General features: G+C 38.5%; 1 protein-coding gene across 1 annotated transcript in view; it reads right to left on the bottom strand.

Moving 5' to 3' along the window:
- Positions 1 to 1,353: 1,353 nt before the first annotated feature.
- LOC122147388 (X-linked interleukin-1 receptor accessory protein-like 2) overlaps positions 1,354 to 15,144 on the bottom strand; it is a 137,077-nt gene continuing 123,286 nt past the window's right edge. The window contains exon 3 of the mRNA XM_042769675.1: positions 1,354 to 1,574. Coding sequence (XP_042625609.1) covers positions 1,366 to 1,574 — 209 coding nt within the window. The 3' untranslated portion in view covers positions 1,354 to 1,365. The remainder of the gene's footprint in view (positions 1,575 to 15,144) is intronic.

The following is a 15,144-nucleotide window of genomic DNA, read 5'->3' as shown; positions in this document are numbered from 1 at the left end:
GTAAAGCCAGTGTAAATTGCTTTTTTCTACTTCAACAGGCCCAGGACTCTGTAATACACACACAGGACTGAACCTGGATGACTCATTTGACTCAACGGTGTGTGTAGAACGTAGAGAAAAAACTGCCTGTGACCTGCTATCATGACATTCATATTACCTGATAAGCTCACACACACACACACACACACACACGCACAGGTAATTCATATCACGTCATCTTATTTGCGTAACTCAGTTTTGCAAACTTTTCTTTGAGAAATCTTTTCATTTTAAGAAATGTAAACAAAAATCAATGCGGGGAGTGAGCTGTAGGCCATAGGTCAATAATCATTGTTTTTCTTCTTCTTCTTCTTTGGATTTCTACAGGATTATTACTAGTTGTGGTTGGGGCCTGGCTTACACGAATGGGTGTATATATGTTATGTATTTGTATGGAGATTAAATAAAGCTTTATATCAATGGGCTTTGTCCAGTTGGCCTAAATTTACAGTACAGTGCACTGTTTCTGCTGCTAGTTGTGTCACAAAAAGATCTTGAAAGAAACAGAAAGAAATAGAAACCACTACTAAAATACCCCCTAAATCAACTTTTCTACTTAAAATTGTGTTTTGACAAATGAGTTGAATAACTGAATAATCGACGACAGACACAGCAGAATCCCAGTAAAAGAGAAAGCTAAATTTATTCTATGACTTACAGGCAGCTGAATATTTACATATTTAATTGACTATATTTTAATTGAAGGTATGTCATGATAAATACAATATGAATTTAAATTTGAAAAATGTAATAAATGATTTTGCTCTATTAGCCAACGGGCTGTAATGAAAGCGACTGTCTCTTAAATGTACATCTAATTCATGGAAATATTAAATAATAACCCCATTAATTAGAATAAGTATTCAATTAAAAAAAAAAAAAATAACAGTAGTGGCCCATTTTACCCCAAGGGCCTAATTTGAGCTTTTTACTTCAAAATAAAACCAAAATCCTCAAATCTAAAAGCATTAACATTAATCAACAAATGCCTCATTAATAAATAGACACAAAATAACTTTAATAATGAACATAATCTAATGTCATAGACACTATTTTCCAGAGACAAACAATCAGATCAATTAACCTCAAAACTGCTGCGACTGACAGAGTCTCATGTTGGGCTCATCTTGCCACATCATGCCCTACTAAGTAAACAAGGTAATAGTGGGTCACATCAGCAGTGTTAGATTGCAGATATCTTTGGGCTGTTTTTCTCACTGCACACTTGATTTGAGTTTGAATCGCTAATGACCCACCTGAGCACACAAGTGTCAAAATCCATTGTCCTCCATCTCTGCCGAGCGGAACCAAATGGAGTCTCCCTCCTTACTCAGCCGGTGACCCGGTGGAGAAGATGATGGGCTCCTCGGAGTCGCCCTTGTTCCTGTACCAGATGAGCCGCAGCTTGGCATTCTGGGCCACACTATAGTTGGTGCGTATGTAGCTGTAGAAGAGAGCGCACTTCACTCTCAGCGGCTCTCCGGCCAGCACACGGTACGTCTTCAGGTCCACCGACCAGTCAATACAGCCGTCCACTGCGGAGAGAGAAGACGCATCCATTATTAACACTCTGATTCTTTAATATGGAGTGCTTAATTCAGAAAAAGGTTAGATATCTGGAGTCTGAAACATACGCTCAATGCCAACGGATGCCTTCTCAAAGTTAAAGGTTCCCCAGATCTCTAGACATGCTCCCTTTTTGAATATTTTCATACAGCAGGTCAAAATCATACATCCGGTTATTAAAAAATGTACTAGCACATGATGTGAAGAATCATTCATGTATCGCTCAATCATCAGGCAGCACAAGTTATGTGCCAGACTTCATAATTATGGTTATGGGTTTGTTCAATTCACTATTAAATAATATATAATGGTCAAATAATCATTGGCTTAATCTAAGACACTTTTATAAAGCAATCATCAGAGAGAAACCACCTCTGAAACGTAAGCAAAGCCCCTGCACAGCCATCAGCAAAGAGCAACAAAGCCATCTCCCTTTCTTACACCACACTCGCCGCACGCTCACCGCGCTCCAATATTTCACACTGATAGAAAGATGAAACCCATCAAAGTCACGGCCACCTATCAGCACCGAACGCTGTAATTTATGAGCAATTACAGAGGATGTTTGTGCGCGCGGACACTGACTCATCACTGCACCCGCCTCCCATCACATAAATATCTTTCACATTCAAAACCTGCCAGCGCCAATTTATGTCAAGCTCTGTCACAATCGCACATTTACGGCATGGATTTTTGTTATATACGCTCGGCCTGATGAATTCTGTGGCACTGCACTGGAAGCTGCGGGAAAGATGGAGGGAGAAAGCGATATCACACATGGCTGGACTGGAAGAGAGGGTTGATTCTGAAGGGCTTGGAATCACAGACTGCATAAGCAGGAGTGCAGTGGATTAGTTTGCTCTGCTGCCTTCATGCCACGCGTCTGAAGCAGAAACCGCGTGGATCTCACAGGTTACACGTTACGTAAACAGGCAGCCATATGTCGCCCCGAGTCGTTTCGCAGATAATGCGCTTGTCTTGAATGATTAATTTATCGCTTATTGAGTGCGGCACAAGGTGTAATTGGGACCAGGATACGCCTTGCTTGTCACACTAATTTCCTGTTATATTGCAAAGCGCATCACGGGTAAGCGCCCTGAGTGAAGCTTTGTACTGAATCCTAAGTGTTTTGCATATGGATGAAGGCCGAGGATTGTGAAAAACAGGCTCTGAGAACGGGGCCGGTCAGAAAAGAGCAGATATCATGCGTGCACAGCAAGAGGGCATTAGTGAACTTTTCAACAAAACACTAACTCAAGATCAAGATATTACTCACGGCATCACAGACACCTCGGATGGGTCGCGAAAGGCCACGTCACATGATAAGGAATCCAAACAAGACACTAGCCTTTAGAGCGAGTGTCCCTAATGTTTAATGTTATGCATCAACACATTTTTGCATGAAAATCAACTGCATGAAGATTTTGTGGTAAAAATGCATGTGGATTCATTAAAAATAATTAATGACAGAATGTTTATTTTTGGCTGAACCGTTCCTTTTTCAGTTGTATTCCTCATTCACTGCTTTGCTCTGAAATGGCTCTGTGATTTTGGGCTCCTAATGTGAAATCCATCGCGAGGCCCTGCGTCTGCTGCAGTAATAACTGCATGACCTGCTTACAGCGCGGTCGCTTGCTCTATTATGAAGCAGTACAGCAATTCCAGCTATGAAAGCTGAAGGGGTACAAAAAGTCAATATCAGAACAGCAGCCCGCCGAACGCTTTGTGCTGATATGCAATTTCACTGCTGACTTACGTCTGATAGCTTGTTTATAATTCTCCTAAAGTGTGAATGGATGGCTTGTAGTGGACATGTATTTTGAGACAGGTGTAAATGGAGGCCAGCTGGACGAGGACGCCTGGGGTGAAACAGTCTCCCGGGATGCTGTCTTATCAAGGACTAATCAATATGGAAATGCAGTGAGGGTTACGGCTGTATGCGGGACACAACCGCTGGCCATTTGATGTGCATCGACTGCAGCGCACCGCAGGCCGGTTCATTTGAACCCTGTCACTGCCGTAAAGACTACTGAGCTGCTTCGCCGTCTATTATGTTAACCAAAATGGAGCCTGATTTGAAACGTTCTCCATTAACAACCACAAATATACTTTGATGCTACTAAGCTAATGGAACAATCTGATGAGCACACATAATACATGCAATAGTGTGCTATAATAGGTACAAAGGATGGTTTTTATTTTTAAGTTTTGGTTGTGATTTATTTCTTATATTTCTCTGTCCAAATAACAGTTCATTAATTCTTATTATTGTAATTCGTAGTGTTTGTCAGACTGGCCCGTCTGAGGATGGTTTAATATTTCAAGGGGTCTCTTCTATCCATTCACAATCTCCACTTCTGTATGTTCGTTCTTGTTCCAAACACTGCTGCTGTTTGCTTTCCAGCCGTGCTTCATGTGAGAGAGCTTTGACTTACTTTAGCATATTAATCCACCCAAGTTACACTGTAGCTTTCAATACGTTTCAGAGATGAGTATCATGCATAATCAATGTTTTCAGAGAATGGTTTTTGGTCCTCCAAAGCCATATGTACTGTATAAAGCCTTGCTCTTCAAGACTCAGCTTGCAAACAAAAGGACCATTTCAAGTAGGGAAGAGGACTTTAAACTCTAAAGACAAGGAGAAGCAGGTCAAAGACTAGTATACATGTTTATTACACCGAGCTTGTGGCTTTTTAATGGGAAATAACACTTTTGAAGCAGCCGCTACACTGGTTCAGAGCTCAGAAGATGCTCCTCATTTAACAGAGCGAGGTGAATCTGTGCTCGTCTCCTGTGTGTTGAGATGTTTTTAGAAACAGTGAGATCATGAGGTCATCTGATAAGAAAGCAACGAATGTGTTTGGGCACGAGACCTCTGCACTTCTGAAAGCTAAAGTGTGACGTGACATACAGTCAATTGTGGTGACCCATACTCAGAATTCATGCTCTGCATTTAACCCATCCAGAGTGCACACACACACAGCAGTGAACACACACACATCGTGAACACACACCCGGAGCAGTGTGTATCATTTATGCTGCGGCGCCCGGGGAGCAGTTGGGGGTTCGGTGCCTTGCTCAAGGAGACTCGAACCCACAACCTTAGGGTTAGGAGTCAAACTCTCTAACCAATAGGCCACTTCCCCTGTTGATTATAGTGGGAATTCTTATGTAAAACAAAACCAGCGCTGGCAGCATGTGTTTGACCGAGGCACAGACTGCCCGTGAGCTCAGAAACGTTTAGTGATCACCGAAACTGCACCGAAGCTCTGCCTCTGTGTGTGATCATTACGGCTTGCTTTCCCGCTCACTCATGAGCCACGTCACACGGGTCATTCATTCATTACTATCACCTGTCACACTTATTGTTTATTTGGATCCCCATTAGCTTCCACAAAGTGGAATACAAAGTGAGTATACAAATCTGTACAAAATAGCAAAAAGCATAACAAAAATAAAACTACACCAATCACATCAAAAATCTATACCTATACACCTCAGCAGTAGCAGCACATAACACATACATCTACATACAGTGTATAAGCATGTCCTCACATGTTCTTCGAAACACATATCTGCAATTACTCTTTTGTATATTTATGGGAACTACTGTATATTCCAAGGAACAGAGCCACGATAAAACAGTCTTTTATATCAAATTTGTTTGTGGACATGGTAAAGAGAGTTTAGCCTAAAACCCACATATACAAGCTTTTCAAAGAAAAAAACATGGTGTATGATACTTGATCACCTTATAAAAATATACCAAAAGTCGTAAATGTAATTTATTCTTCACTAATAGCCAAGATCATTTTTCTGTGCGTATCAATAACATTGGCCTGAAATGCATAATGAAGCACTAGCCTGGCTGCTGTTTTCTGAGCCGTCTGAAGTTTTTTTTTTTTTTTTTTTAGGTATTTCTCAGATGCACTTGACCATATCATTGGGAAGTACTCAAGATGCGATAAAACAAATGACTGCAACCACCTCTTTTAAACCTAAAGATGGAATAAATGCAGAACATTTCCTAGCCACAGCTATACCTTTTCCCATAATGCTTACTATATGATCTGTGTTCGGACCAGGACAGCGGATTGTCAAGTTTCACAGCCAACAACTTAACATTTGTTATTTGTTCCACTGGCATTCCATCAATAAATAAATTAAACTCAACCGCCTTAGTGATATTATTATTATGACTAAAATGATACATTTTTGTTTTTTTATATATTTAAAATGAATCTATTAATTCAAACCCACTTAGTAATTATTTGCAGCTCATCACTTAAGTTTTTCTGAAGCTCAGCTGATGTATCTGCTGCAGAAAACATTGGCGAATCATCTGCTTACATAACTACATTATCATTATCAACAACATATGGTAAATCATTTATAATAATAAAAACAATAATGGTCCTAAGCTACTACCTTGTACAACACCACAATAATTATTTTTAGTGTCTGAAAAAGATCCATTATAAAACAGTCTCTAAGTTAAGTTTCTTCTCATCTTGACATGCTAACATTCATCTGTCATGTGTATAAGAGCAGTACTTGTGGAGTGTCCTGGTCTGTAAGCATGCGGTGTGTTACTAAGTTATTCATTTATACTAAAATACTGTACAATTTGCTTGAAAGTAATCTTCTCCAAAAGCTTACTCAAAACAGACGTATAATAATTGGTCTACAATTAGAACCTAAAAAGTCAGTTTTTTCCCTTTTTAAGTAATGGAAAAAATTTAGATTCTTTTCCAAAGATTTGGATATTTACCACTAATCAAACATCTATTAAAAATATGACAGATTGTTTTGAGAAAGCTGAATAGCCAGCATTTTTAGGAATTTACCATCTAAACGATCAACTCCACAAGATTTATCATCTGGAGAGCTCTGTTCTACTATAGTTTGATCAACAGTCTGATCATTGCCATACATGAACATTTTTTGTCTTCCTACATATTATTTTGTTTAGTGTTTTCCATATTTTCTTGCTCTCACCAGCTGCACATCTTATTATTTGCTCATAATATTCCCTCTTTTTAATCAAATTTAATTTTGTAATCCTATCTCTTAATTTATGATAGGATTTTTTTATTACAGTCACTTCTTAATTCTGTGCTGCCTGCTTTGCTTTATCTCTTTGAAGCATTAATGACCTCAGTTCATCAAAACCAAGGTGCGTTTTTAGCTTTGACTGATCTTTTTCTAAGTGGGGCATATTTATCAATTATCTTATTTGTTATAAAGATATTTAGGGCTACATTAACATCCTTTTCGTGACACACTTCAGTCCATTACACACTCTGAAGTTCATTGACAAACAAATCTTGATTATTAAAAAAAAAAAAAAAAAAAAAAAAAAATCTCATTTGTATTGTAAAACAAATCTAGCATGGTTAACTGCTTACATCTGAACCTGGCACACTTCACCTCAGATCTTGCTGCTGGAATAATCCACTAGATTCACGCTTGATCTAAAGTCACTCCCACGTTCTTTGATTTGATTGATCTCAAACATTTTGACATTTGATCTCTGCGCAGCTACAAAATCGTACCTTTATGTCTTCAGTGTCTACTCCGTGGTTTACCGGCCCTTGACCACTATCCAGCCGGCTTTGGTTTTATCATGTTTAACGGGAGCTGATCGTAATCTTCTCTTAAGTGTGAGCTTAATTGGTGTCATCGCTTGAGGCGCAGCTACAGAACAGACCAAAGCCTCATTTTAGAGCTATTTTTACATGATTCATTTTGTAATAGGTGTTAACCACCAAAGGTCAGATGCGCTCACACAAGCACAGGTGTTTGAGTGAGCACTGGGCAGCTGTTAAAATGCAAAGAGTTTAACAGTTATTTTACTAAATAATATACAGATTGTTTTTAGGTAGATGTGATTTATATGGACGATATCTGGAGATGTAGTTTAGACTCAGGTGATGACGTCAGGGTGGATTCCAGTCATGTTTCTTACAGGAAAACATACCACTTAATCCTGCCAATATTTACATCTCATACTAAATATGTTATACACACAGTGTCCTGCATATTCACGAAGGTAACTTAAAGACCATCTGGCCTTCCCTAGTACTTAATTTCATTGCTGTTTTCAGATATGAATTTTAATCGAAACCATATGTTTGTGTTATAGGGTATTCTGAAATAACAAATGAATTTATGCCTTCGTAATTATTTTTCACTTAAATCCAGTCACGGTGGTCATGATTCAGCCACTGGACCATCGGTTAAACCTGTGTCCACAGTCGTGATGTGATCCAACACTTATGATTGAATGAATAAATAATTGCATCAAGTTAAAGTGTGGTTACATAGACACGCAGGGAATCTCATTACAGCCAGATTTCAAGACTGATGAATAATCTACAGTAAAGAAAAAAATCCTGATAATCAAAGCAGCACTCATCTCTCTGTAATAAAAATCAGAAAAATGATGTCAGTTTCATTTATTACAGTTTGTTGGATAAACATTAGACGTCCACGGTTGCTGTGTGTTTCAGGCTCCATCTGTCTGATCTGATGTGCGGAGGTAAGTATGAATACTTGCAATAGTGATGTTGTATCATATCATATTAAACATTGATGTTTTAACTAGTAATTTTACCTGTTTATCCATTAACCATACCATCAAACCTGTCTCTAATCTTACCCGTATCTCACCTCACCTAAAGTGTTTCGCAATACAACACGAATGCAATAAATGCATGCAGATACACAGTAGTTAAAGACCTCATTAAATGTGGGATCCTAAGACTTCATTCAATTTCTTGACTCTTTTGCTAAATGTAACCTACGCTATATAAACATCCAGCTCCAATCTGCTAAATATGACTGTAAGGCATGGAAATATTTTGATACTATAATCATTAACATCATGATTTTCTGTAAAGCGGCTTTAAAATAATATGAAATGTGTTATACAAAGAATTTTGACTTGACTTGAAATGGAGCTTGTGGTTTCTCAAGGTTTAACCAGACTGGAGCTCAGGGATTCAACTTGAAAGCAAAGCCAAGACGGCAAATGAAGAAGTGAGCTTTAGGTTTTCTGAAGGTGATGTGAGCACTGTTTGCCTGTGCAAAACCACACGCTTATTAGTGCAGCTGTTTAACTTTGACACCCACAACAGAGAGGAAGTGAACACAAAGAGGAGGTGATGCTCCTCGGAAGGACAGTCGAGGGATTGAACAGCACGAGCCACTATAACTCAGAAAGAGTGACGCGTCTCTGGGAGATATAGAGAGAGAAGAGGACAAATCAAACGCAGGAGCCGTTAAAATGAAAAAGAGCATATGAGGTGAACAAAGAGGAAGACGTGACAAACGTCTCCGTGCCCCTGGCCGATAAAACACATACAGATGGCTGACTGATCAAAACACAGAAGCATACTGTACATTAAAACAAGCTCAGAATTTAATCAGAGTTCATAGATTTCTTGTTCGACTGTAAATGTATCCATCCATCCTCTCATCTTCTCTACTGTAAGTGTGTTGATCTGGTCTGCTCCTGAGTGTTAAGTGATGAAACAGATGCAGCGCTGCATTCATTTGCTGATCATTAAAGAGTGAAGGGGCTGTAGTTGGACACTGAAGGCTGAGACACACGAGCGCAGGTGAAGGTGAGCAGAGAGAGAGAGTGTGCTGTGCTTAATGAACTTGCTCACAGCTCATTGTCATGTTGATCCTGCTTCCTGGTCACTGTGTCTTCCTTCTATGAATCAGTGTGACATTTGCTTCTGACAGCCAATCACACCACAGGAAATGCAGTGAAGCGCTGAAATATTTCACATATAGAGCCTTAGCAAGGAAGCTCTGCCCTGTGCAGAAACAACGGTGTGCTGTGTGACATTTAACTTCTGAATATGCGAACACTGTTGGGTTGTGTTGTTTATTTTTAATATGAAATTAAACTGAGTAAGTTTAATGAGCACGTTGAGAGCATGTGAAAAAGTTAAGAGTTAAAGAGGAGAAACGGGTTCATAATTATTTCAGAGATTACAGTCTCTTGCAAAACAAAAGCTGATTGATGTGTAAACTCTCCTGTGATGTCTGTAGTTTTGAGCAGCGCTCCTCTAATAACAGCGCTGAGGTGTTTCCGTGTGTGTATCTCTCCTCTTGTCTGCGTGGACGCTGAACCAGATCTTACAGTATGTGAGGAGCGAGTCGGAGCTGTGCTGCATTTGCTCACCAGTGAAAGCTTATGAAAACAGCATAAATATGTTTACAGTATAAGCTAATATTACATATAAACGCATTTTTTATGATACTATGAAGAGAATTGATACAAAGACAAAAAAGGTACATATTCAGAATATACTTTATGGTTCCATAGGTGTGTGCCAAATATAAAGGAAACACACATGTGAGTGAGTCTGGGTTATGTATCTAAAAATTACATATACGCAGGGACAACTTATATTGGCTATTTTTTATTTGTCTAAAATAACCCATATTTAGAAACAGAATATACAGTATAGGGGATTTCATTTTCAGTTATTGTCCTGTATGTGCTTCTGACTTACTTCTAACATGTGAAAATGTATAAGACTAACATATAAGTTCTTTATAGACTTTTATTTATGCAAAATATGAAACAGTATATACTATATATTGCTCTTAACCCTATGGTCATGAAGGTTTATATATATAAAAAAAAAAAATAGGGCCCTACAAAATTAGGTTTATTTTATTTTTCTCAAATTCAATTTTTTTTCTTCTTTAATTTTTATAGACTCTGTTTTAATGGTTAAATTAAATTGTATTAATCACAAAGCATGTCTAATTAACTGAAATCATGAAATATTTAACAGCAATTTATTAAAAGTTTAACAAAAAAATGAAAGTTTATATATATATATATATTTAAATTCAGTTGTATTTTTTACCACATTCTGTTTTCCATTAATGGTTCATTAAATTTTCATTAAATTTAAATAATAAAAAGCATCTCTAATTAATTGATTTTATACAAAATCATTTATTATTATTTTATTTCCTTTTTTTTTCAGAAATACTGTGTTGCGTATTTACATTATTCTGCTAAATAAATTCTGGTAAATATTCCTTAAAATAATGTTTTAATAATAATTTTATTAGTAGTAGTAGTACTATAATTACATTAAGTAATATATTTATGTCACAGTTTCTTCAAGTTAAACAAAACTTTTATTTTGACGGGTTGCAGTGAAGACCTTTAAGTTTGTGTGTATATGATATGATGATCATTTTTCTCAAATGAAACGGTAAAATGCTCATGAAGTGACTCTCAGAGCAGTTCTAGAGATGATGTTCATGTGCTCATATACTGAGGCGGCAGAGGCTGAAAATACATGTGTGCAGTAAACGCACCATTCATTCACACACAGAACATGACTGATTCATATTTAAATAGTATTTTGCAGCTTAATATCCACAGACACTAGTCCATTTCGTGTTTTGATTTTAGTGTATCAACCTAATTTTAATTTATTAATCTAAAATCTTGCAAATCGCGTGACATTCCGCATCATACAGTAAATTCTGTTAATATGACTGGATTCTTTGATTCCGTTCACTTTTTTCCACAGAATCACAAAAATCATTGGGCCCTAGAAAAACTTATCCTGTCTCCCAAAAAAAAAAAAAACAATCACGAACCCCCCCGATGAACCCATGCAGTTTATATAATGGACATCTGAATGTACAGATCCCACACAGAGCAGCACTGAGTGTGTTTGTCAGTCACATGTATATTTAATCTTTATATTACACATTAGTACAAAGACATATTTTAAGGGCGTAAATAAAGATATACATGACAAAGATCCAAAGGGGCCGTTTGTGAGTGCTGTAGAGTGCAGTCCGGCTCTGAACTGGAAGGGTCTTCGTGGAGCTGTGTTTCAGTGAAGTGTTCTTGCAGCGACCTTAGCTTTGGGTTTTTTATAAAAGCTGATTTTGAGGTGACCTGATCAGGCTTTGGTCCACCTGGACCCTGCTGGTTACAGGCTTTGAGGTTTTTGCCATGTTGGCTGAATCTGTAATGCAGAGAGATTTACAACAGAAAACTGAAGGACCAAACTATTTATTTATATATTTTTTATATTGTTGATGTGATTATTTTTTTTTTTTTTTTTGTGGTGTTGTTTTATGAATTTTTGTGTATAATGTCTGGTCTCTTCCCTAACTAGTAATCGTAAAAACCGATCAAACAATAAATAATAAAAAAAAAAAACTGTTAATGAAAACAAGACGATAAAAAAATGCATTACAGTAAATATGCATCATCACATTTTATTTTTATTTAGTATTATTACTATTATTGTTATTATTTATTTATTTATCTGTGTGTGTGTGTGTGTGTGTGTGTGTGTGTTTTAGAAATGCTGTAGTATGAAATTATTTGTCATGCTGTTTGCAGAACTCTTCATCTGTTTGAAATGATTTTGACATGACGTTCATAAAGAGTTGAAGGATAGAAGTGTATTAATATCTGTCTGGTCATGGTGTGATTTCACTGCATCTCTGTCAAAGCAAACAGGCCCCAGAGTTTATGACTGATGCTGCCGTTTATTAACTCCATTATCTGCCATGACAGCCTGAAAATACCTCAGGAAAATCTCCATGTGCAATAACAACACATTTTTTTAAATTATGAAAGTATTTCTGTCATAACTCTCATGAGAGTTTAGCATAATGTCAAGTATCTGGTCCCTGCTGTTCCTCCCACTCACCACCAGAGGTCTCCAGCAACGATTCACCCCGGACTCCATTTCCCATAACCCTCTGCCCTGGAACTGATTACTCGCACACCTGTTTCCCATTAGGAGGACTGACACTTGCACACACTCGTTGCTGAGTCTTGTTTGCTGCCTGAGTAATTTAAGTCATTTGATAACTGTCACTGACATAACTTTATACTCTTATTTGTATAGTAAAGCCATCAGGAGCGATAAAAGAGCGTTTCTCTCACACTGTGTGCAGCTGAAATCAACCGCATGCTCAGCACAGCTCATGAAAACATCCAGCTTAGAAATAAAAAGTGAAGGTCACGCAGCTAAATATGCCAAACCCCAGTAAATATACAAACGTGAATGTTTATTTCATTTAGATCTGTTCTCATGCCCGTAACTTGTCTGTGTGTCCTCAGACGGTAACATACGCTAGAGTGCTTGCTGCCGCCGCTGTATAAACACACATGTGTAAACACTACTGCTTATACGCTTAGTATTTCTCACTGTTAAACATGCCACTTAGTTTAAAACTTATTTATAGTTGCTCATTTAGAAATGAATAAGTTAATGATATGGATTAAAAGAGTGTTCACTCATCTTAGGGTGCTTCCCCTTCCCCCCGCCATGTGTTTGTGTTCATACTGTGTTTTTTTGTTGTTGTTTTTTTTTATTTTTTGGTTCTTTTACTGTACGTGTACGTCATCAGAGTGGCAGCTGTTTACATGGTAGCACTTTATAATAACTTTCATTTATAAATCATTAACAAACATTATATGTTGCTTCAATGATTTATTTCAAAATAGGCTAAACGACTTCTGTGCTGTTTCCAGTGCTTTACAGTCACAGATGAATCTCACCCGCGGTCCCCTCACACACACGCGGGACCGAGCTCGTGCTCTACAGGACGTGACGCCACACAAAGGGTCAAAACCAGTGCATGCAATGGTCAGAGTTCAAGGAAGTCATTTGACACTTTACAGTCATGTGACCCAGTATGTCGAGTCCTCGGGAATCATCTGAAAGCCTGATGGTGGGAGAGTTTGAGTTACGCAGATATGTCAGAAGAAATTCATGCTGTTTGGTTATGTTTGTAAAAGAAAAGTCTTACAGCATTAGATAAGTCATTCCTGTCATAAGAACAGCTAATGTGCTGCGTTGTCATGGTAACATGTTAAAGAGGAAGTGATGCCGTCTTTCATCGCTCCCTTTGCCGAGTGTGTTTCAAGCGATCACTTTATGAGGCACAAACGCCCTGCTCCCTCCCGAGTGCACACTGTAGAGTGAGCGAGAGATACAGAGACGCTGGAATCAGCCCGGAACATTTCACATCGGCTCCGCACTCCTGGATCACACTCCAGACCTTCTCCTCACATCTCTGAAGACTTCATTTATCATCAGTGCCAAAGAAATACATAATGACGACAGAACGTTCATTTATTTTGAAGACTTGGGTAAAGTGATAGAAACACTCGAAATGAATGGAATAAAGCACGAGAATGACAGCAAACCGAATCAAATCATTATAATGACAAATGAGTGATCGCACGCAACATACTGGCCATCGTCTGATTACAGTCGTGGAACCGAGGACAATCTAATGAAGAAAGCACATGGAAACAGTTATTCTAACAGTGTGTCTGTGTGAGTGTTTGGCAGTGAAGTGAGAGTCGAGTCACCTTGATTCCTGCTGCTTCACGGACTGAATCCTGCATCTGACCCCGTCACTAAAACCTGCCAGCAGCGCTCCACACGCCGGACTCATGAAGGACACGGTGTGTTAGGAACAAACATACTCTACACGCATTCAGAAGAACCGTTACTCAAGACCAGACCAGCACTGCTCAGATTCATCCGAAAGATCCACATTTAATTCATTCATTTCTGACCCGGCATAACAGTACAATCAGTGCTTCTCAGCCAGGGGCCGGGGCCCATTAGGGCCTTATCAAACTTCCAAAGGGGCCTTAAGATTACTTATTTTAAATGGTTTAAAATAAGACAAAACAAGCATTAAAATAAAGCCAAACAACAAACATTCAAGATATTTCTCAATATTTGTTTATTTTTCCACTTTGTAGTCATGATATAAATATTTTGGGCGAGTGGAGGAGGCCTTGAAATATTGCTGTGGCCAACAGGGGGGCCTTGAATTCAAAAACTGGTATAAATCAAATTATTTATTATTGTTATTTATTTAGTTATTAAATTATTGATTGCATTTGAAGCAGGAAGTTTTACATCCAGTCAAATAAATGATGGTTATACTGTAAATAAATCACACAGTGCATCAGCAATTTAGTGATATGAAACAAAATCCCGAGTCCAAGACAAGGCTGAGTACAAATGCGGTCGAGACCAAGACCTTCAAGACCTGGTTTTAAGACTACAACACTGTTGAAGGGCACTCTTGGTGATCGTGGGGAAGGGCCGCTCTGTTCTGAGGGCGTGTTGGTTATATTCATATGCAGCACTAGGCAGGAGCTCTGGCTCTGGCTCCTGTTAGCTGGATTATGTGGACATTTGTGGCCCAGTCTTCAACATGCTCATTAGTTCTGTGTTTCTCTGGAGACAGGTGATTTTCTTCGAGCCGGATCCAGCACCTGTGCCAGACACCCTTTCACACGCACCAGACCTCACAATTCAAGGACAGTTTAACATTGCAGTGCCAGCGCTGCCTCCAACACATCCGCCACTAAACTTTATGATGACGTTATCCGTGTCAAACAGCAGCCTGTTTCCAAACGCCTCTGAAAGTGAATCAGCCGGTTGAGTTAGTTCAGTGCTGAAGCACAGGTCTGAGCCGCGAGGAGTGTGACGTGAC

This window comes from Cyprinus carpio, chromosome A14 (genome assembly GCF_018340385.1).
Source record: "Cyprinus carpio isolate SPL01 chromosome A14, ASM1834038v1, whole genome shotgun sequence".
NCBI lineage: Eukaryota > Metazoa > Chordata > Actinopteri > Cypriniformes > Cyprinidae > Cyprinus > Cyprinus carpio.
The sequence above is the reverse complement of the archived record's forward strand: the minus strand, read 5'-3'. Positions and strand labels throughout refer to the sequence as shown.